This window comes from Acomys minous, assembly GCF_964271855.1.
Source record: "Acomys minous genome assembly, chromosome: 11".
Taxonomy (NCBI): domain Eukaryota; kingdom Metazoa; phylum Chordata; class Mammalia; order Rodentia; family Muridae; genus Acomys; species Acomys minous.
In genome coordinates this window covers 47,422,717-47,442,434 of record NC_140492.1, presented here as the reverse complement: position 1 = coordinate 47,442,434, position 19,718 = coordinate 47,422,717, and the positions used below count along the sequence as shown (strand labels likewise).

The following is a 19,718-nucleotide window of genomic DNA, read 5'->3' as shown; positions in this document are numbered from 1 at the left end:
TCTTTGGTTGGTGGTTCAGTGTTTGTGAGTCCCTGTGCGCTCAGGTTAGTTGATTCTATAGGTTTGTTTGATTTTATATTTTTCAATGTCTTTGACTTCTGTGGCTCCTTCAAGTCTTCATCCCTCTCTTCCAAAAGATTTCCCAAGCACTGCCTTGGGCTGTGGGCTGCTGTATCTGTTTCTGTAAGCTGCTGTGTGAAGCCTCTTAGAGGGTAGTTATGCTCAGCTTCAAGAATAGAATATCATACTAATGGCTCTCTCTCATAGGATGGGTCTCAAGTTGGGCCAGTCATTCGTTAGCCATTCCCTCAATTTCTATTCCATCTTTATCCCTGAACATCTTGTAGGTGGGACAAATTTTGAGTTGAAGGTTTTGTGGGTGGGTTGTAGTCCTTATCTCACTATTGGAAATCTTGCCCAGTTACAGGAAGTGGCCATTTTAGGTTTCATATCCTTTCTTGTTAGGAGTCTTAGCTAGGGTCACCCTTACAGATTTCCTGGGAGTTTCCCTTATCCTAGGTTTCTGGGTCAGCCTGGAGCTGCTTCCACCCCAATTTCAGTTGTTCTCTCCCCCACATGATCTCTTCCCACCCCCAACCCAGTTCCTTCCCTCCATCTACCTTGATTGTCTGTTTTATTTCCCCTTCTGAGTGAGATGCAAGCATCCTCCCTTGGGCCCTCCTTGATACTTAGCTTCTTTGGGTTTATGGATTGTAGTATGGTTATTCTGCACTTTATGTCTAATATACACTTATAAGTGAGTACATACCATGTGTGTTTTTTTGGTCTGGGTTACCTCACTGAAGATGATCTTTTCTGGTTCCATCTTGTTGTGTGCAAATTTCATGATGTCCTTGTTTTTAATAGCTGAGTAGTATTTCATTGTGTAAATGTACCACATTTTCTTTATCCATTCTTCAGTTGAGGGATATCTAGGTTGTTTCTAGTTTCTGGCTATTAAGAATGAAGATGCTATGAACATAGTTGAGCAAGTGTCCTTGTGGAATGGTGGAGCGTCTTTTGGTATATGCCCAGAGTTGGAATAGCTGGGTCTTGAGGTATTACTATTCCCAATTTTCTGAGAAACCACCAAATTGATTTGCAAAGTGATTGACAAGTTTCCATTCCCACCAGCAATGGAAGAGTGTTCCTCTTGCTCCACATCCTTGCCAGCATGTGCTGTCACTTGAATTTTTTATTTTAGCTATTCTGATGGGTGTAAGATAGAATCTCAGAGTTGTTTTGATTTATATTTCCCTTATGACTAGGAACTATAACATTTCTTTAAGTGCTTTTTGGTAATTAGAGATTCCTCGGTTGAGAATTCTGTTTAGCTCTGAACCCCATTTTTAAATTGGGTTACTTGGTTTGTTGATGTCTAATTTCTTGAATTCTTTATATATTTTGGATATCAGCCCTCTGTCAGATATAATGTTGATGAAGATCGTGTCCCATCCTGTAGGCTGCTGTTTTTTCCCATTGACAGTGTCCTTTGCCTTACAGAAGGTTTTCAGTTTCCTTAGGTCCCATTTATTAATTGTTGATCTAGGTGCCTGAGCTGTGGGTCTTCTATTCAGGAGCATCCTGTGTCAATGCATTCAAGGCTATTTCCCACTTTTTCTTCTGTTATATCTAGTGTATCTGGTTTTATGTTGAAACCTTTGATCTACTTGGACTTTAGTTTATGCATGATGATAAATATGGATCTATTTGCATTCTTTTCCATGCAGACATCCAGTTAGACAAGCAGCATTTGTTGAATATGCTATCTTTTTTCCATTGTATGGTTTTGGCTTCTTTATAAAAATCAAGTGACCGTAAGTGTGCAGGTTTATTTCTGGGCCTTCAATTAGATTCCATTGATCAATCTGTCTGTTTTTGTGCCAATACCATGTGTTTTTTATTACTGTTGCTCTGTAGTACAGGTTGAAATCAGGGATGGCGATACTTCTAGAAGTCCTTTCATTGTACACGATTGTTTTAGCTATCCTGGGTTTTTTGTTTTCCCATATGAGATTGAGAATTGTTATTTAAAAAGTCTGTAAAGAATTGTGTTGGAATTTTGATGAGAATTACATTGACTCTGTAGATTGCATTTGGTAAGATGGCCATTTTTACTATGCTAATCCTATTGATCCATGAGTATGGGAGACCTTTCCGTCGTCTGATATCTTCTTCAGTTTCTTCTTCAAAGACTTGAAGTTCTTGTCATATAGGTCTTTCACTTGCTTGGTTAAAGTTACACCAGATATATTATTCATGGCTGTTGTGTAGGGTGTTGTTTCCCTAATTTCTTTCTCAACCTGTTTATTGCTTGTATAAAAGAGGACTACTGATTTTTTTTAGTTGTTTTTTTATCCAGCCACTGTTCTGAAGGTATTTATCCACTGTAGTAGTTACTGGTAGAATTTTTGGGGACACACACACTTGCATGCATGCACACAATTATATCATCTGCAAATAGTGATACTTTGACTGCTTCCTTTCCATTTTGTATCGCCTTGATCTCCTTTAACTGTCTTACTGCTTTAGCTAGGATTTCAGGTACTATATTGAAAAGATATGAGAGATTGGGCAGCTTTGTCTTGTCCCTGATTTTAGTGGAATTGCTTTAAGTTTTTCCTTATTTAATTTGATACTGACTTTTGGCTTGCTGTATTTTATCGTGTGTTATTGTGTTTAGGCATGTGCTTTATATCTCTGATTGCTCCAATTTTAACATGAAGGGGTGTTTGAATTTTGTCAAAAGCTTTTTCAGCACCAAATGAGATGATCATTTGGTTTTTTTCTTTCAGTTTTTTATATGGTGGATTATGTTGATGGATTCTCTCTCTCCCCCCCCTCCCTCCCTCTCTCTTTCTCTTTTAAGATTTATTATTGAACCATCCCTGTATCTCTGGGATGAAACCTACTTGATCATGATGGACAATGTTTTTGATGTTGGATTCCATTTGCGAATATTTTATTGAGTATTTTCACATCAATGTTCATAAGGGAAATTGCTCTGAAATTGTCTTTCTTTTTTGAGTCTTTGTGTAGTTTAGGTATCTGGGTGACTCTGGTCTCATAGAATGAGTTTGGCAGTGTTCCTTCTGTTTTCTTTTTGTGGAATAATTTCAGGAGTATTGGTATCAGCTCTTCTTTGAAAGTCTGGTAGAATTTTGTACTGAAACCCTTTGGCCCTGGGATTATGTTTTTTTATTTTTATTGGTTGGGAGAATTTTAATGACTGCTTCTATTTCCTTAGAGGTTATAAGACTTTTAACTTATTTACCTGATCTTGATTTAACTATGATAAATGGAATATATCAAGAAAATCTCCCTTTCATGAGGTGGAGTACAAGCTTTTGAAGTAAGATCTAATGAGTCTGGATTTCCTTACTTTCTATTGTTAATTCCTCCTTTTCATTTCTGATTTTGTTAATTTGAATATTCTCTGTCTGCCTTTCAGTTACTTTGGATAAGGGTTTGTCTGTCTTGTTGCTTTTCTCAAAGAACCAGCTCTTGGTTTTGTTGATTCTTTGTATTAGTCTATTTGTTTCTAATTTATTTATTTCAGCCCTGAGTTTGATTGTTTCCTACCATGACTCCTCTTGGGTGTGTTTGCTTCTTTCTGTTTTAGAGCTTTCAGGTTTGGTATTAAGTTGCAAGTATGAGATCTTGCCAATTTCTTTATTAAGGCACTTAGTGCTATGAATTTTTCTCTTAGCACTGCTTTCAATGTGTCACATAAGTTTGGATATGTTGTGCCTTTGTTTTCATTGAATTCTAGAAAGCCAGTCTTTCTTTCTTTCTTTCTTTCTTTCTTTCTTTCTTTCTTTCTTTCTTTCTTTCTTTCTTTCTTTCTTTCTTTCTTGTCCCAGTGGTCATTGAGTAGATAATTGTTCACTTTTCACAAGTTTGTAGGCTTTTTGTTGTTTCTGTTGTTGAAATCCATCTTTAATTCATGGCAGTCTGATAAGATACAAGGGGTTATTGCAATTTTCTTGTATCTTTTGAGGATTGCTTTGTGACTGACTTTGTGGTTAGTTTTGGAGAAGGCTCTGTGACAGGGTGAGAAGACATATTCTTTTGTGTTTCGGTGAAATGTTCTGTAGGTATCTGTTATGTCCATTTGATAACATGTTACTTTCATCATTGCTCTGTTTAGTTTCTGCCTCCATGACCTGTCCATTGGTAAGAGGGGTGTTGAAGTCTCCCACTATTAGTAAGTGGGGTTTCATGTGTGGTTTAATCTTTCGTAATGTTCCTTTTATGAATGTGGGTATCCTTATACTTGGGGTGTAGATGCTCAGAGTTGGGCTCTCATGTTGGTGGATATTTCCTTTGAGTATGAAGTGTCTTTTCTCATCTCTTTTGATTAATTTTGGTTGAAAGTCTATTTTGTTAGATATTAGAATGGGTAATCCAGCTTTCTTCTTGGATCTGTGTGCTTAGAAAACCTTTTTCCAGCCTGTTATTCTGAGGTAATGTCTATCTTTCTGTGTGTTTCTTGTATGCAACAGAATGATGGATCCTGTCTTCACATCCATTCTGTTAGCCTGTGTCTTTTTATTGGGGAATTAAGTCCATTGATGTTGAGCGATATTTATGACCAATGATTGCTAAGTCCTGCTATTTTGACCTTGTTGTTGGTAGTGTGGGTGTTAGGTTTGGTCTTTTCACAGTGTCTCAGATTTCTTGGATGTTTTGTGTAAGGGACTTTTTAGATTTACCATTTTCTTTGACCTTGTATCTGCTATGCCTGAGATTCTGTTGGTGATGCTTGTATCTGTAGTTCTTGTTCTCTTCCCTAGGGTTTCCATTTCCAGGATTCTCTCAGTTTGTGTTTTCTTTATTGCTTCTACTTACATTTTTCTGGTCTTGAACAGTTTTATTTATTTGCTTCTCTTGTTTGATTGTATTTTCATTTATTTCTTTAATGAATTTACTAATTTCCTCTTTAAAGGCCTCTATCATCTTAATATGATTTTATTTGAGGTCATCTTCTTTTACTTCAGCTAGGTTAGGATATCCAGGGCTTGTAGTAGTAGGATAGTTGGGCTCTGTTAATGCCATATTGCCCTGGCTCTTGTTAATTGTGTTCTTATACTAGTCTTTAGCCATCTGGTTGTCCCTGGTGTTGGCTGGATGTTTCTGGTGCCAGCAGGCCTCCACAGGAAGGCAAACAGAGCCATGGGCCTGACTGCAGAACTCAGGCAACAGCATGCTGCTCAACTCTGCTTGCTGTGCCCCTGGTGGACCTGAATTTTCCTGGGACCCAGCAGGCCTCCTCAGGAAGGCAGGCAGAGCTGTGGGCCGGAGGTTGGAGCTCTGGGGACAGCGTGTAGCTCACCTCTGCTATCCGTGCCTCAGGTGAATGCAGCAGGTGTAGGGGGGGATTGGCAGGGAGGGGTCTAACCTTTATGTCTCAGGGGTCTGGCAGTCCTCTTGGAAAGGAGGCAGAGCCATGGGCTTGAAGATGGAGTTCAGGGACAGTGCACAGCTCACTTCTGCTCCTGTGCCCTAGGTGGTCCACCTATTTTTTGAAGGGCGATCTGCTTTATTTAATACTGGTTATAAAATTTATTCAAAATCTCTTAAAAAGTACCTTCAATACAATCTGTGGACTAGTTTTTGACCAGACATATGTCTATTTTAACATGAACCAGTATGACTACTTTTAATTTTATGTGTATGAGTGTCTAGTTGGCATTGTGTGCACACAGTGGAGTGTCTGGGGAAACCAGAAAAAAGAGTATTGGATTCCCTAGAACAGGAGTAACAAACAGTTGTTAGTTACCATGTGTATGCTCTAAGCCTAACCTGCATCTTCTGGAAGACTAATCAGTGCTCTTAACCTCTTAAATCAACCCCTGCCCCCGCCGCTATTTTTTTTTTTCTTTTTAAATTACTTCACTGAGTCCAGTTAGTGTAGGCTAAATGTGCATGGATGTGGGCTCATTGACCAGAGCTTGGGCAATCCACCAGTGGCACCTCCCTCCAAAACAAACAAACAAACACAAGCTTTACTCCATCTCCCTACGTGGCCATTACCACCATTAGTACTGGGTGGGACCTCATGAGCACCTTTCCCATCCATGCTGTAAGGTCGAATGGCTCAATCTTATGTAGGTTTTGTGCAGATAATGACAGATGCTCTGAGTTCATGAGTGCATTATCTATGTCATATCCAGAATACAACTTCTCTTGGTAGTCCTTCCCAGCCACCAGCTTTTCCTTTCTTCCTACCACTTCCTTGAAGTTCCCTGAGTGTTGGGGGTATTGATAACGGTGTCATATTGAAGGCTGAGCACCTAATAGTCACTAAGTTTTAGCCCTCTGACTGTTTCCCACTGCAGAGAGGAGTTTCTTCAGCCAGTGCCTTGGGGTTGGATTTAATAGGATACTACTACATTATTGTATTTTGACTGGTTGACTACATTACTATAATTTTGTAGATTGATGGGGGTTTCTTTTTATGTTCAATAAATAATTTTGTATTAGTGGTTTGATTGGCCAAGATTTGGGTTTTACCATCTTGATTCATCATATCTATTGTAGGATGGTAGCCAAACTGCTATGAGATAAAAAACTTGTAGTGCTGATCTTTGGAGTGTGCCATCTTCCATTTGTGAAGGTGGGCTTGTCATCCTTTGGTTTAGGAATGTGAAAGGCATGCCAGTTTTAGATTTAAGAAAATATGTTGGACTTATTAGCAAAATACATTTTGAATTTAGTATTTTTTGAACTGTAGTAATGTTGAGTACTCTCATCTTACTGACTTTCCCATCCTGGCTAAAGTGTCCATTTCAAAACTCTGATAGGTACTCGGGCCTAGAAATATTATGCATGGTTGTGGTGTGGTGCTGTTGCTTATCTGCATTATACTTTTTGGTGACAAGGGGCTTCTGAGGAAGTACCCAATGAATACAGTGAGAGTAATTAACCAAGGTCTCTTTATATGAACTTTAATCCCAACTTCCTAACTGCTGTAAGCCTCAAGAAGCTCATTTAACCTGTCTGTCAGCTTCATTTCTTCATATGGAGAAATTGTTACTCCTTTTTATGGTTCGAGTTTGTAAGGATTAATAAGATGTGGAAATACTTGGTAAAGTCAAAAGTCCGTAAGGGTGTGGTGTGTTCTTATTACATTCAGATGGCCAAGATTTTGAAGCAAATAGTATATCAACACAACCCAAACCTAATTTTGATGCAGGATTAATTAACATGCAAATATCATATAATCTCTTGATCTTAGTGTGCTGCGATAAAATGCAAATGAATAATAGTGAATGAGTGATTTCATAGGACAAATCATGGTAATATGGGAAAAATTTAAATTAGAGTTCTTTTTGCTTTGTTTTTGAGGCACCTTTTGGAATTTGGAGGTACCTCTGAGATTATTTGTATAAATTCATTTGTAAAGATTGCATCAAGATATGCCTATTTCAGACTTGTGAGAATTTAAATAAATGTTTTATTCAAGTAAATGGAATGTTTTTGGCTTAATTTTAGTTGTTTTTTTTTCCCCCGAATTTTAAACAGGCATTACAGGAATTACTGAAGCAGTTAAGGAGATTACACTGGAAACTAAGGTATTGCTTAACATTTTTAAAGTCAGTGACTACCATACTTTTTGCCTATATATAAATTTTAAATTGTGTTTCTTTGTCTACTTTGAGTGTGTGTGTGTGCATGTGTGTGTTTCCCAGCCAGCATGTGGAAGTCTGGTGGATAACTTGGGGAAGTTGGTTCTCTCCTCCTGTCACGTGGGCCCTGGGGATGGAACTCAGATAGTCAGGTTTGTAACTGGTACGAGTAGATGTACCACAAGCTTTTGTGCTAATATATTTTTGGCTTAGGTTAGATGTTTTAGATCTTTTCCCAGATTGATTTCATCTCTCTTCATATTTTTATATGATTGTTTGAAGTGCTATGAAAAAAATACAGAATACCTGCAATCCCCCCTCTCTGAGACAGGGTTTTTCTGTGTAGCCCTGGCTGTCCTGGAACTCACTCTGTAGACCAACCAGGCTGTCTTCTAACTCACAGAGATCGACATGCCCCTGCCTCCTGAGTGCTGGGGTTAAAAGTCTGCACCACCACTTCAACAAATGAAAAAATATGGAATGCTTCATTAATTTCCATATCATCCTTACATAGGGATCATATAAATTTTCTTTACGTTGTTCCAGTAATATATGTGATACTGAGATTTTTCCCCCTCAATCTTTCTCTTTTGTGTGTTCTCAATATTTTAATAGTCAGCTCTCTCAGAGGTAAATTATTTGGCTAGAACTACTGTGTCCCCAGTGCTCTTAGGAAACATTCCTTACAGAAATTACTAATAAAAGGCTTTTCTGGTTTGTTTTTGTCATTGTATCTTTTGGAACTTGTTATCTAAAACTTAAGGGATAGGAAAGTAAAATAATGCTTTTTTATTTTGGAGTAATGGTTCATTAGCTTAGGAATTTATCCTTTTGAATTTCCAATTTTGGGAAGTATGACCAAAAAGAAATCTCACAAATGGTTTTGTTGCTTCAGAACTTATTGTTTATTTGGGCTATTATTGTGTCTACTTCAGATTTGTAATGACAGATGGCAAAGTAATATGGCTGGTGTTTTGCTTGTTTTGTACTGGGAATTGATGTGGAACCTAGTGCCTGCCTCCCGAATGCTAGGCAGGTGGTATGCTGCCGAGCTGCTTCTCTTTTTACTGTTTTTGAGACAGGGTTTCACTGAGTCACCTATATGGACCTACAACTAGCTATGTAGCCCAAAGAAACTTTGAAGATGAGGTCTTCCTGCCATAGTTGTAGGAAGCTATGGCTTTCCAGGTAGCTGTAATTATCTCTTTTAAGCCAGCAGGCCTGCCTAGAAAATTTTTTAAACAAATACAGTAATGGTTATTTTAATACCGAAGTTTCTTGTTCTAAAGGAGGAAGAGGTGTACTAATTTTTTAACTAGGTCTATGCCTTCTGTAATTAACTTTAGAATTTATGGTTTTTGGTTTTTAAAAATAATTTAGTCCTTAGAACATTCTCCATCTGAATCTAAGTGTTCATTTCTACCCTATTGTATCAATGTCAGATACAGTTCATTAAATAATTATCTTCCTTGGTTTACATTTTAAATTTAATAGGAATATATTTGATTTGTTTCTAATGGTAAATAACCCCTAAGTAGGCTCATTATTCTTTCTTAGAGAATGTTATTAACAAATTCAATGAAAATAATGTTATAATTGTAAGATCTGATAACTTTTGATCAATTCAGCCTAGGATATTGTTAGTAAATATGCTTATAATATATTTAGCTTATAAATATATGGGTTTTGTTTAAATTGTAAATGGGCAGGTTAATATAACTTTGACAATAGAAGAGGCTCTTTGGGGCTTGTGCGATGACTCGTGGGTAAATGATGACTAAGCAGTGTCAGGTCTGGCCACCTGAATTTAATCTCCAGAAGCCACATGGTGGAAGGAGAGAACCAATTCCTAGAAATTGTCCCCTGACTTCCATACATATGTGTCTACACACAAAATAAATGTTTAATAAAGTATGTACTATTGTAATGGGAGTTTAGTTGGAAAGACTTTGAAATGGTTACCTTAGGTGACTTTCGTACCTATTACAATGCCATCGGATACTTCTCAGTCACAGCACTTAGCATATTACTTCCAGTGGTTTATTATGGCATTGCCATCGGTGTGTGAATTTCTAGGGGGCATACACTGTTGATTAGATGACATTTATTTTGACAGTGGTTAGTTATCATTGTGCTCAGTGTTCAGCATGAATGTTTATAAGGATGACCATAGTAACTAATGCTGGAGTTTCTGTAAGGTGGTGCCCTCTGGTAATGTCAAGACTACCTTAGTTACACTCTATGGCCTTACATTGATGAGGTCATCTAAGAGTGACTTCTCAGAATGTGTCCTCATCAGTTGTAAAACCATTCACAGAACCAGCACAGGCGGTCAGTCAGAGGGAGGACACGGCCTCTGTTTTCTTTGCCTTGCATGTGGTGAGCTGTCCTGTAATGTTTGTAAAGACAATAAATACTGCTGATAAAAGTTTCTGTTAAGTATGTTTAATGTTTGAACTAATGAGCATACACTTGCATAACTTGAGTATAATTAATTTCAAAGGACAGTATAAAACTCCAAGATTGCTCAGCATTGTGTGATGAGGAAGAAGAGGAAGATGAAGGGGAAGCTGCAGACATGGAAGGTATTACTGTGCTAGATTTGCTTTAATTCCTTTAGACTGTGGATTCTAGAATACTTCACATGGAATAAGAATTCCCTTCTGTTGGTGTAACATTTAAGAGCTTTGTGAATATTTTGTTTATTTAAAATTTTATCAGGTCGGAGTAAATCTTACTTTGATTTCAGATTCTTCTATTTTACTCAGAACATGATTTTGAGAGCATATTTCTTCTAGGACTATTAGCCATAAATTCTGAAAGATGCATAGACAGCATCTTCTTATATTGTCTTGGAGGGTTTAAAACATGTGGGGTCAAGAAATTCTCCCACTCAGGCTTCTAAGTGTCAGGACTGCAGTCCTGTGCTTTTAGACCTAGAAAGATGGTAGTTTTGTTGTTTTGTTTTACAACAGGATCTGCCCTAATAGTCATGGCCCTACTGCCTCAGCCTTGTGAGTAATGGGACTACAGGTGTGCGTCGTGCCTGCGTAAGACAGCGAGTCTTAATGGGGACATTGGAGCTTTGCAGAATCCCCTTTTGTCCCTTTAGATTTTGAAATAACCTCAAAGGTTACCAGATAAGAATCCTCATGTACTAAACAACTCACGCAGCTCAGACTCGGGAAATATTACCGAAGTGTGTGGGGCGGGGCAGGGGAGAACGATAATATGAACGCAGTTTATATTTTGATATTTATAGTTGTTGCTGCGTGCAAGAACAGCAGTTAATGAGTAAAGAGGCATGGATTTGAAAGAGCAAGGGCGTATATTAAGGAATCATTATTACAAAGGAGCAACAACAACCATTCTAACAGGATGCTGTTTTGGTTACGTTCACATCAGCATGGTAGATGACAGAAGCACGGGAGGAAACGTGTAGCTTAGTTCAGCTTTGAAAGCTGTCAGCTCATCATTAGTGGGAAGGACATGGTGGAGCTGACCCTGTTAATGATGCAAGGAACATGTGGCAAACGGCTGTTCACACGCAGCAGACTAGGAAACAGAGCTGCTAAAACCAGGGCGAAGCTCTAGCATTCAGAAGCACTCTCCTGCTGACTTGCTCCTCAAAGAAACCCTACCTCTTCAAGGTGTCGCAGCCTCCCAAAACACTGCTGTCAGAAGGAAACACTCAAAACACAAACCTGTATTGGATGGTGGTTCAGATCCAAAGTATAATGGAGTAATAGAATTCCTTCCAAATTCATGACTATTCAAAATTTCCACTTTATCTTTTTATATTTATTTATTTTATGTGTATGAGTGTTTTGCTTGCATATATGAATGTGCATCATGTTCATGAAGTTCCCATGGGGACTAGAAAAAGGTGTTGGATCCCTTGGAACTACAGTTATGGATAAATTGTGAGCCACCATATAGGAACAGGAAATTAAGCCCTGGTTCTCTGCAATAACAGCCAGTACCCTTAACCATTGAGCCACCTCTCCAGCACCTTCTGTTTAATTAGTCTTTAATAGAAATGAAGTCTCAGATAGTTAAAAACAGGTACAGGAATTTCTATTACCATGCCCTGACTTTCTTGTTAAATATTTAGTATTTAGTGTCTCTGTATTGTTTGGGTTAAGCACATCCTCTTATTTTTTCCTCACTTTATTTCAATGACATTGATTTTTCTTCTTTAACTTTTATGTCTTCCATTAGGCCTTTTATTAGTTCGCACATCTGTTAAGTATTACTGTGTCATTGTAACTCTCGAGACCTCACATTCATATTTTTCAAATATGTGTTGAGATATAGTTTAATGCTGGAGAAACAGACATGATCTCTTGGATTCCAGTTTAAACTAGGTAATAAAACAGAAAATAGATAAAATGAAATATATAACGTGTTAGCTGTTTTGGTGTTAAGAAAGACGAGACAAGAGACCATGGTGTCTTGGGGAGTACTATTTCAATATTTTGCTAAGTTGATCAAGGAAAGTATTTTGAGACTGTACTTACAGTGAAGTTGGTAAACAGACTGTTTATGTTGGAGAGGACTGCAAAGGTCCTGAGCTGGGAGCGTGTGTGGCGTACATAAAGTGTTCCAGAGCTAGAGAAGAGTGAGAAGATGGTAGACAGTGGAGTCAGAACAGTACCTGGAAGCCCGACGGTACAGTGTGCTAACTGAAGAGTAGAAGCTACTGAAGCAGTTTTCTAAGGAAAACGACCAGTTAACATATTAACAGAATCAATGTGACTATGACGTTGGGGGTTGTATTGGTCAGGGTTCTATAGAGTAACAGACCTTACAGAACATACACACACACACACACACACAAACACACACATATATATATACATATATATATTTATACACATATATATGCATATATGCGCACATATGTGTGTTTATATTATAAAGGGGACAGGTAGGTAGGTAGGTAGATAGATAGATAGATAGAAACAAATAATGAAAATCTACACACACACAGAAGATCTATTGGAATGACTTATAGGCTAGTCCAGCTAACCCAACAATGGCTGCCTATGAACAGAAGAGCCAAGAATCCAGTAGTTAGTTGTTCAGTCCATGAGGCTGCACGTCTCAGCTTATCTTCAGCGAACATCAGAGTCCTGGAGAAGTAGGCTCTCATGCCAATGGGCTTGCTAGTGAGGGTAAGAACAAACAGGCAAAAAGAAACGGCTTCCTTTATATAGACTGTCAGCAGAAGGTGTGACTCTGATTAAAGGTGTGTCTTCCCACCTCAAAGATATGGATTAGAAGTTATTTAATTAGGAAAAAAAAAATCTCTCACAGGTGTGCCCAGCCATTTTGATTTTAGTTAGTTCCATATGCAGTCAACTTGATGAACAAGAGTAGACATATAGTTAAAAAAAAAAAAAAAAGACAATAGGAATCTCTTTTTGATAACATAGGCAAAATAAATAAATTTAAATTAAAAAAATTAGTAACTAGGTTTATAACATTGATAGCAGTGAGAAACAGAATTCTGGGAATATTTTGTGGATGGAACCAAAGAGATTTGATGCTTGATTAGATGTGAAATGTGAAAGACAAGGTAGTCAAATGTGACTAAATTATTTTGACATGAATATCTGGAGAAATGCCATTAACTGAGAGCAATTAGCTTTAAAGGAGTCAGGTCAGTTTTACATATATGATTGGTAGTGCCCATTAGTCATCCAGTGAATTTGCAAAATAAAGTTAGGTATTCATGTCTGCACACAGAGAATACATGTTAGAAAAGGAAAGTCAAGGAAAGTAAGTGTTCCCAGGGTGCAGGAATAAGCTACACTGGTTTATTAATGGCCTATGAGTCCACTAAGGTGGAAACTAGTAATGCACCTCTAGGCACAGTGGAACGGAAGTCACAACTTTAAAGAACACATTGTAGGCAGCTAGCTACAGTTGTTACCATGTAACTTCAGTGGTCAGTTACCTGCAGTTAGCTGTGGCTTGAGAATATTGAATGTGAAATTAATTCCAGAAATGGGACAGTTTTAACCTTTAAATTATATGCTTTCTGAGTAAAACCATGACATTTTATGCTGCCCAGTGTCTTTTATCCATGATACATAAGTCATCCCTTTGTCCACTGTATTTATGCTGTGTGCTAATTAGCTGTCACTTGTAAGCATCGCAGACATCAAGGCCATTGTCATGTTTTCACAGTGCTTGTGTTCAAGTAAGGCTTATTTACTTAATAATGGCCTCAAAGGGCATGTCGTGCCACTGGGGTATGTCTGAGAGTGCCTGAAAAGTACTCTAAGTGCTAAGGTGAAAGCCTGTGGTATGATAAGAAGAATAGAAAAATCTTACACTGAGATTGTATGTTCTATAGTGAGAGCAAATCTGTCTACTAAATTTCAAAAAGAAAGAAAAGCTCTTGCTACTTTGCTGATAATATATCAAACTAAAAAGATTAAGCTTGAAACTTTAAGTTTAACTCAGCTAATGTTTTTTTTTCTTTTTCATATAAGAATATGAAGAGAGTGGATTGTTGGAAACAGATGAGGTTTGTAAATTTGATGTGTTTTTAAGATAATTTTTCTCAATGAACTTGAGAGTTAATGTTTTTATAATGATAATGGTCTCACAGAATAATTTTTAATGGCTCTAAATATTTTTCCTCTGTTGTGTGGCAGGCCACTCTAGACACAAGGAAGATAGTGGAGGCTTGTAAAGCTAAAGTTGATGCTGGAGGAGAAGATGCTATTTTGCAGACGAGAACTTATGACCTGTACATCACATATGACAAATACTACCAGACACCACGGCTATGGTTGTTTGGCTATGATGAGGTAAAGATACAAAGAAATAGAACGTAAATACCAACTTAAATTGGTGGATTTAATTCAATTTCTTTATTAGATCCATGAGTACATATGGTCTTTTACATTTTTGAAGTCATTTTTTGCAGTTTTATGATTATTGAACTTGTTTCACATTTAGAATAAATTATTTAGTGTGACAGTGCTGAGTATTAAATACAAATGACATCTTGCATATGGACACTTTTCCTCTAAGTTTATTGCTTCAAAATGCAAGAAGTTGCACTCTGTATAGTTCCTTATATTTTGTCAAGATTACATCTGTGGTGTATGTAAACATTTACAAAATGATTGTGTCATATGCTATTTCCCTTATCATTTTTTATTCTGCTAATATTGAGTCAAAGAATAATTAAAATAAGATCAACTCACTTACCTTGTCATTTAATGATTGTCAAAAGGGAGCAAAAAATGAAGTGGGCCTAAGGAATAAATTCTTAAAAATTTAAAATGTTTAACATCTTTTTGTGGCATCTTTTTTAACATTAAGTGTTACCTCCTGTTATATAGAGCCTTAGTGTTTAGAATATTTTCTCAAGCAATCTGGTCATTCCAAATAATCTGAAATTATAAATTGCAAGTGATATAGAGAATAAATGTGTATAAACAGGTATAGGTCAAAAGCTTAAATAGTGGTTTCAGAGCATTTTTTTCTGCTTTCAGCAACGGCAGCCTTTAACAGTTGAGCACATGTATGAAGACATCAGTCAAGATCATGTGAAGAAAACAGTGACCATTGAAAACCACCCTCATCTCCCACCACCTCCTATGTGTTCAGTTCACCCATGCAGGTCTGGGTGTACATATGTGTATGGGGAAAGAGAGAGAGAGTGTATATGTTGTTGGTGTGTGTCGACTTCATGAGTTTATTACTTGGGGATGTGTAACAGAAAATTTTACTTTGTAAATGAAATTCTCTTTCATCTTTAGAAATTTCTTGTGCTTAGTAAATATCTAAGAGAAAGGAAAATAATCACCTCTGATTTATTTTAAATGTAGTATTAAAATTTTTGTTTTAGTTTTCTATGTTTAGTTAGAGACTAGATCTGTTGACCTTTCTCATTTTAGCCAGTAGCTTAGGCAGTTATGCTGTAAACTCACTGCACTCATCTTTTAGACTGGCATCCAGTGTTGTGAGTGCACCTTTACATGATTGTGGAGTATAAGGTTCACTTTGTGCTTCTGGTGGCCTGCTTATCTCCTCTTGTTCTTAGTGGAAGAAGAAGGTGAGTCCTATACTCCTTTTCCCTTCACTTAGGAAGTTTTTCTTTAGCCGTCCCAAGTCAAGTGAATTTTGTCCTTTGGCATTTTCTCTATGTCAGTGTGTTTTCATGTGTCCAAGTAAAGTCAAGCTGAACCTAGATAAACGATTTTTTTAAATGGTCCTTACAAAAAAAAGCAGCATGCTTGTTTCTTTGGATTAGTAATTTTTAACAAGTAATATTCATGATTTACTGAAAAAGACTCATGAAAATGCTGATAATCTCTTGAAAAATTAGGTAAGAGTTTTCCAAGAAAAAAAATTGCTTAGGCAAGCATGGTGGTTTACACTTGTAATTCCCGAGGCTGAGGCACAGAAGGATTGTAAATTCTATCCCATCTTGGGCTACCCTGCCTCAGAAAACTACCAAAGCCAAAAACTGTTGATGTTCCCCTCTTACTTTACACAGTCTTCTTATTTACTGAACTTTTCACCCCAGGGAAAGCCTGCTTCTGTTTTCTAGCTTATTTATATCAAGAATTTTAAAATTTCTGTGAAATATAATTTATTAGGATTCATTGGTTGTGGGATTTTGTAGTTTCATGTTTGATTTTCTTCTCCTGTTTCCCCATTTACATACACTATGCAAGGTCTTAGGCTAAGTGTATGTGGGTAGCTTTACTCTGTCTTCCCTTTCTACGTATGAAAACACGGCCTATAATAATCACCAAGTGGCCTACTTTTAATTTATATTATCTAAAGGTGTTCATTTCTGAGAGCCAGTCTGTTTGTTTGATGTTTTAATAGGTGCTAATTGGGTGGAATATGCTTCTCGTCTGTGACATGTTTTATTCTGTTGAGAAGAAATAAGTACCTGATAATTATTAGATTAAACATTTTAATAAAATAAATAATTATTATATGAAGTAGGATGAAATAAGATTTAAAAAAATCTGAAGCCCTATATAAGAAATGGGGACATTTTTAGGCTTTTCCAGGGCCTGTCTTGGGCTGTGCTAGTCCATATATTCTTGTTTTCTGACGCTCTTTCTCTCTGTGTAAAGGGTTGTTCATAAGGCCTGAAATACCATTGTATAAACTAGGAGATGTATGAAGAGCTGTTTGTTTTGTATATTGATTTTTTTTAGTTTATATATCATATTGATTGATGTCACTCAATTTGCATCATAAGAGAGACTTGTATTATCTGTGTGTCTGCATAAGACAAAAATCTTGAGAGAGTACCATCTAATGTAAACCCAAAGTGATTCTCTATGTAGATTCAGATAAATAATACTCAATAATATAGGGGGAAATAGAAACTTGGCACTGGTCCTTAGCTTGTAGTGAACTCTTCACATAGTTTTTTCCTAAGGTAAATAAATATTTAAACATTGAAGGGACTGGCTAGATGGCTTATTGGTAAAAGCTCTTGCTCCATAAGCCTGGAACCTGCTATGGAAGGAAAGAATAGAGTCCTGAAAATTGTCCTATGACCTCATATGTATATGGCACACACATACTCATCTTTATCCACATGGTGTGCACATACCCATATTCAAACACACACTCACATTGTAGTAATAACACACATGTAAAATCATAAGATTATAGGGATCTCTTTTTTGATTTGCATACCCTGTTATCTATGTTTCCAGAGCAAACAACAGTAGCTTTACATTTACCATCTGGCAGGATTTTTCCCTGTGGTTTCTGCCTCCATTATCAGAAAGCTGATGGATGCCATTGTGCTTATTGTGATGATTATAACTTTTAGAAATGGCTGCTCACTCCAATGAAAATGTCCTCATCGCTCAGCAATTGAGAAAGAATATTTTATAGTTCCATTATTTTATATTAAAAATTAATTACAATTACAATAGGCTTTTTGGGGTTGTTTATAAATAAAACCTATTTTGATTGAGTTGGCCCATGCTAATGAGATTTGTTGTTTCCTTTCAGGCATGCTGAAGTGATGAAGAAAATTATTGAGACAGTTGCTGAAGGTGGGGGAGAGCTTGGCGTTCATATGTATCCTTACCTATGTTTATGATCAGTGGCAATTGGCTTCTACATATTTTTCCTTGTTCACTGTGGAAATTAATGTAACCTTCATGACAGAACCTATAGTTTGTCTTAGCTCCTCATGTATGGAAGTCTTAGTGAAAATTTAATTTATCTAGGATGCATTATTCTACTATGAAAAGTAGGCTATACTCAGTGGCTAGACCTTGTATCTGTGTATGCCAGTTACCTGTACCTTGTTACAGAGGTAATACTTAGCACAATGTGTGTTCCCATCACGTGACAATAAAGTTAAGGTTGTGTCAACCTGCACCCTTCTTGAAGCAAAGAATCCAAGTTAAACAGGTTAATTAAAAGAAAAGTATAACATGCAAATTTTTCTCCTGTGGCAAAGTATCTCTGGCTTTTCTGCTCAGTTTCGAGGGTGGATACTCCTATTGACACACAAATTATCAATGTCCAAGCAACTTGTCATAGCCCTCCCAAGTACATGTGTCCATAAGAGAGAATTCAGTCAGTAATTGACATGCCAAATAACCTCAATTAACTTGGACATAGGTTTGTATTGAATTTTGTGTTCTATATCATTCAGTGAGAGACAGAGGTTGCCTGTGCCTTAGCAGTATGATAACCTGTGTGCTGCTAATAAAACATCTTCCACAGAGGAACTTTGGGTTGATTTGATACTGGAACAGACAGCAAGAGCTTTCAGTCCAACAGGATTTAGGTCTGGAATTTTGATGTACATTAATTTGTACATTTTTCCCTCTGTTGAAGGCTAGGTAGCAACTTAGAATGCTACAAGTGATTCAGAACAATTTTGTTGCTTATTGACAAGTAAACTCACAGTGTTTCTAGGTACAATAGAAGAAGAAGTTTCACTGTCTTATTAAATGCGAATAATACAGTAAAGCTTATTCTATGGTTGTTAAATGTTGCTTATGAAGTGTTTGCATCTGATTTATTTCCCATTTACTACAGTGTTTGCATAGTTGTTTTGTTTTAAGTTCATATAAATTCTAGAAAATTTGTAAGCAGTAAAGAGGCAAAGTAAGTGAGTAGGTTTTATACTAATTTAAACACAGACAACATTATAAGTATTGAAGTAATTCAACATATATTAACTTCTCATTAAGATTTTCCAAATTCAAATATTGAAGTAGATAGTGAGGCAGGCAGTTATGAGCACCTCTCTTAAGTAGATACACATGTGCATGACTAGGTGAATTTAATAGGCTCAATATAAGATCTTATGATTTTTTTTATAAATTAATAAAATAGTTACTATGGATTTAGAACAACACTATTTACAAATCTTATTTTCCTTAGCTACAGACCTTCAGGTATCTTTTAATTTTTTTGAAATTTGTACAAGCTGTCATTCCAACAATAGAATATGACTACACAAGACACTTCACGATGTAGTCAAGAGGACATAGAGTCTATCCTAATTACTGCTTCTGATTTTTAAAGAATTAATACATAGATGTGACCATTGACCATACTTACCATAAGTATAATTTCTCTAATAAAGGGACTATATGTTTATGCATTAAATAAAAACTGTTCCACTACCAGCCTTATTTGTTAAATAAAAATAAGTGTGAAATGCTGTTTTCATTTTCCATCAAAATGTTATAGAATGGTTTGCCCTGTCAGAGGACAATTGCAGAGTCAAAGTGGGATTGAACATCTCTCCTAGTGTCAGAACTAGCTCTAGAAAGTACTCCGTGCCAGACTGTGCGCTCTTTTTGTTCTTACTCCTTTCCCTGTCTTGCCCTCTCCCCACGGCTGCTCTTTGCCTCTAGTTTCATGTTTGTGAAGTGCCAACTGTATGCCAGAAGCATGCTCAGAACTATTACTGTTTGCGGATCGTTTTTTATTAAGAATTTGGGAGTATTTTTTTTAGCATAATTGCCAGTAGAATACTGGGACTTGAAGGGAATCTTTAGTTTAATTGTGTAAGCTTACAGATCTGGGCAAAGGAGTTTAAAAAGCAGATTTTTC

The 19,718-nt window shown here is 36.8% G+C and overlaps 1 protein-coding gene across 1 annotated transcript in view; it reads left to right on the top strand.

Annotated features, from left to right (window-relative positions):
• The window catches only part of ATG3 (autophagy related 3), a 33,419-nt gene extending 14,131 nt beyond the window's left edge, over positions 1–19,288 (top strand). Inside the window, exons 6-12 of the mRNA XM_084800878.1 lie at positions 7,528–7,577; positions 10,135–10,216; positions 14,135–14,169; positions 14,300–14,455; positions 15,149–15,276; positions 17,649–17,717; positions 19,055–19,288. Of these exons, the coding sequence (XP_084657004.1) occupies positions 7,528–7,577; positions 10,135–10,216; positions 14,135–14,169; positions 14,300–14,455; positions 15,149–15,276; positions 17,649–17,717; positions 19,055–19,136 (602 nt within the window). The 3' untranslated portion in view covers positions 19,137–19,288. The remainder of the gene's footprint in view (positions 1–7,527; positions 7,578–10,134; positions 10,217–14,134; positions 14,170–14,299; positions 14,456–15,148; positions 15,277–17,648; positions 17,718–19,054) is intronic.
• Positions 19,289–19,718: the final 430 nt, after the last annotated feature.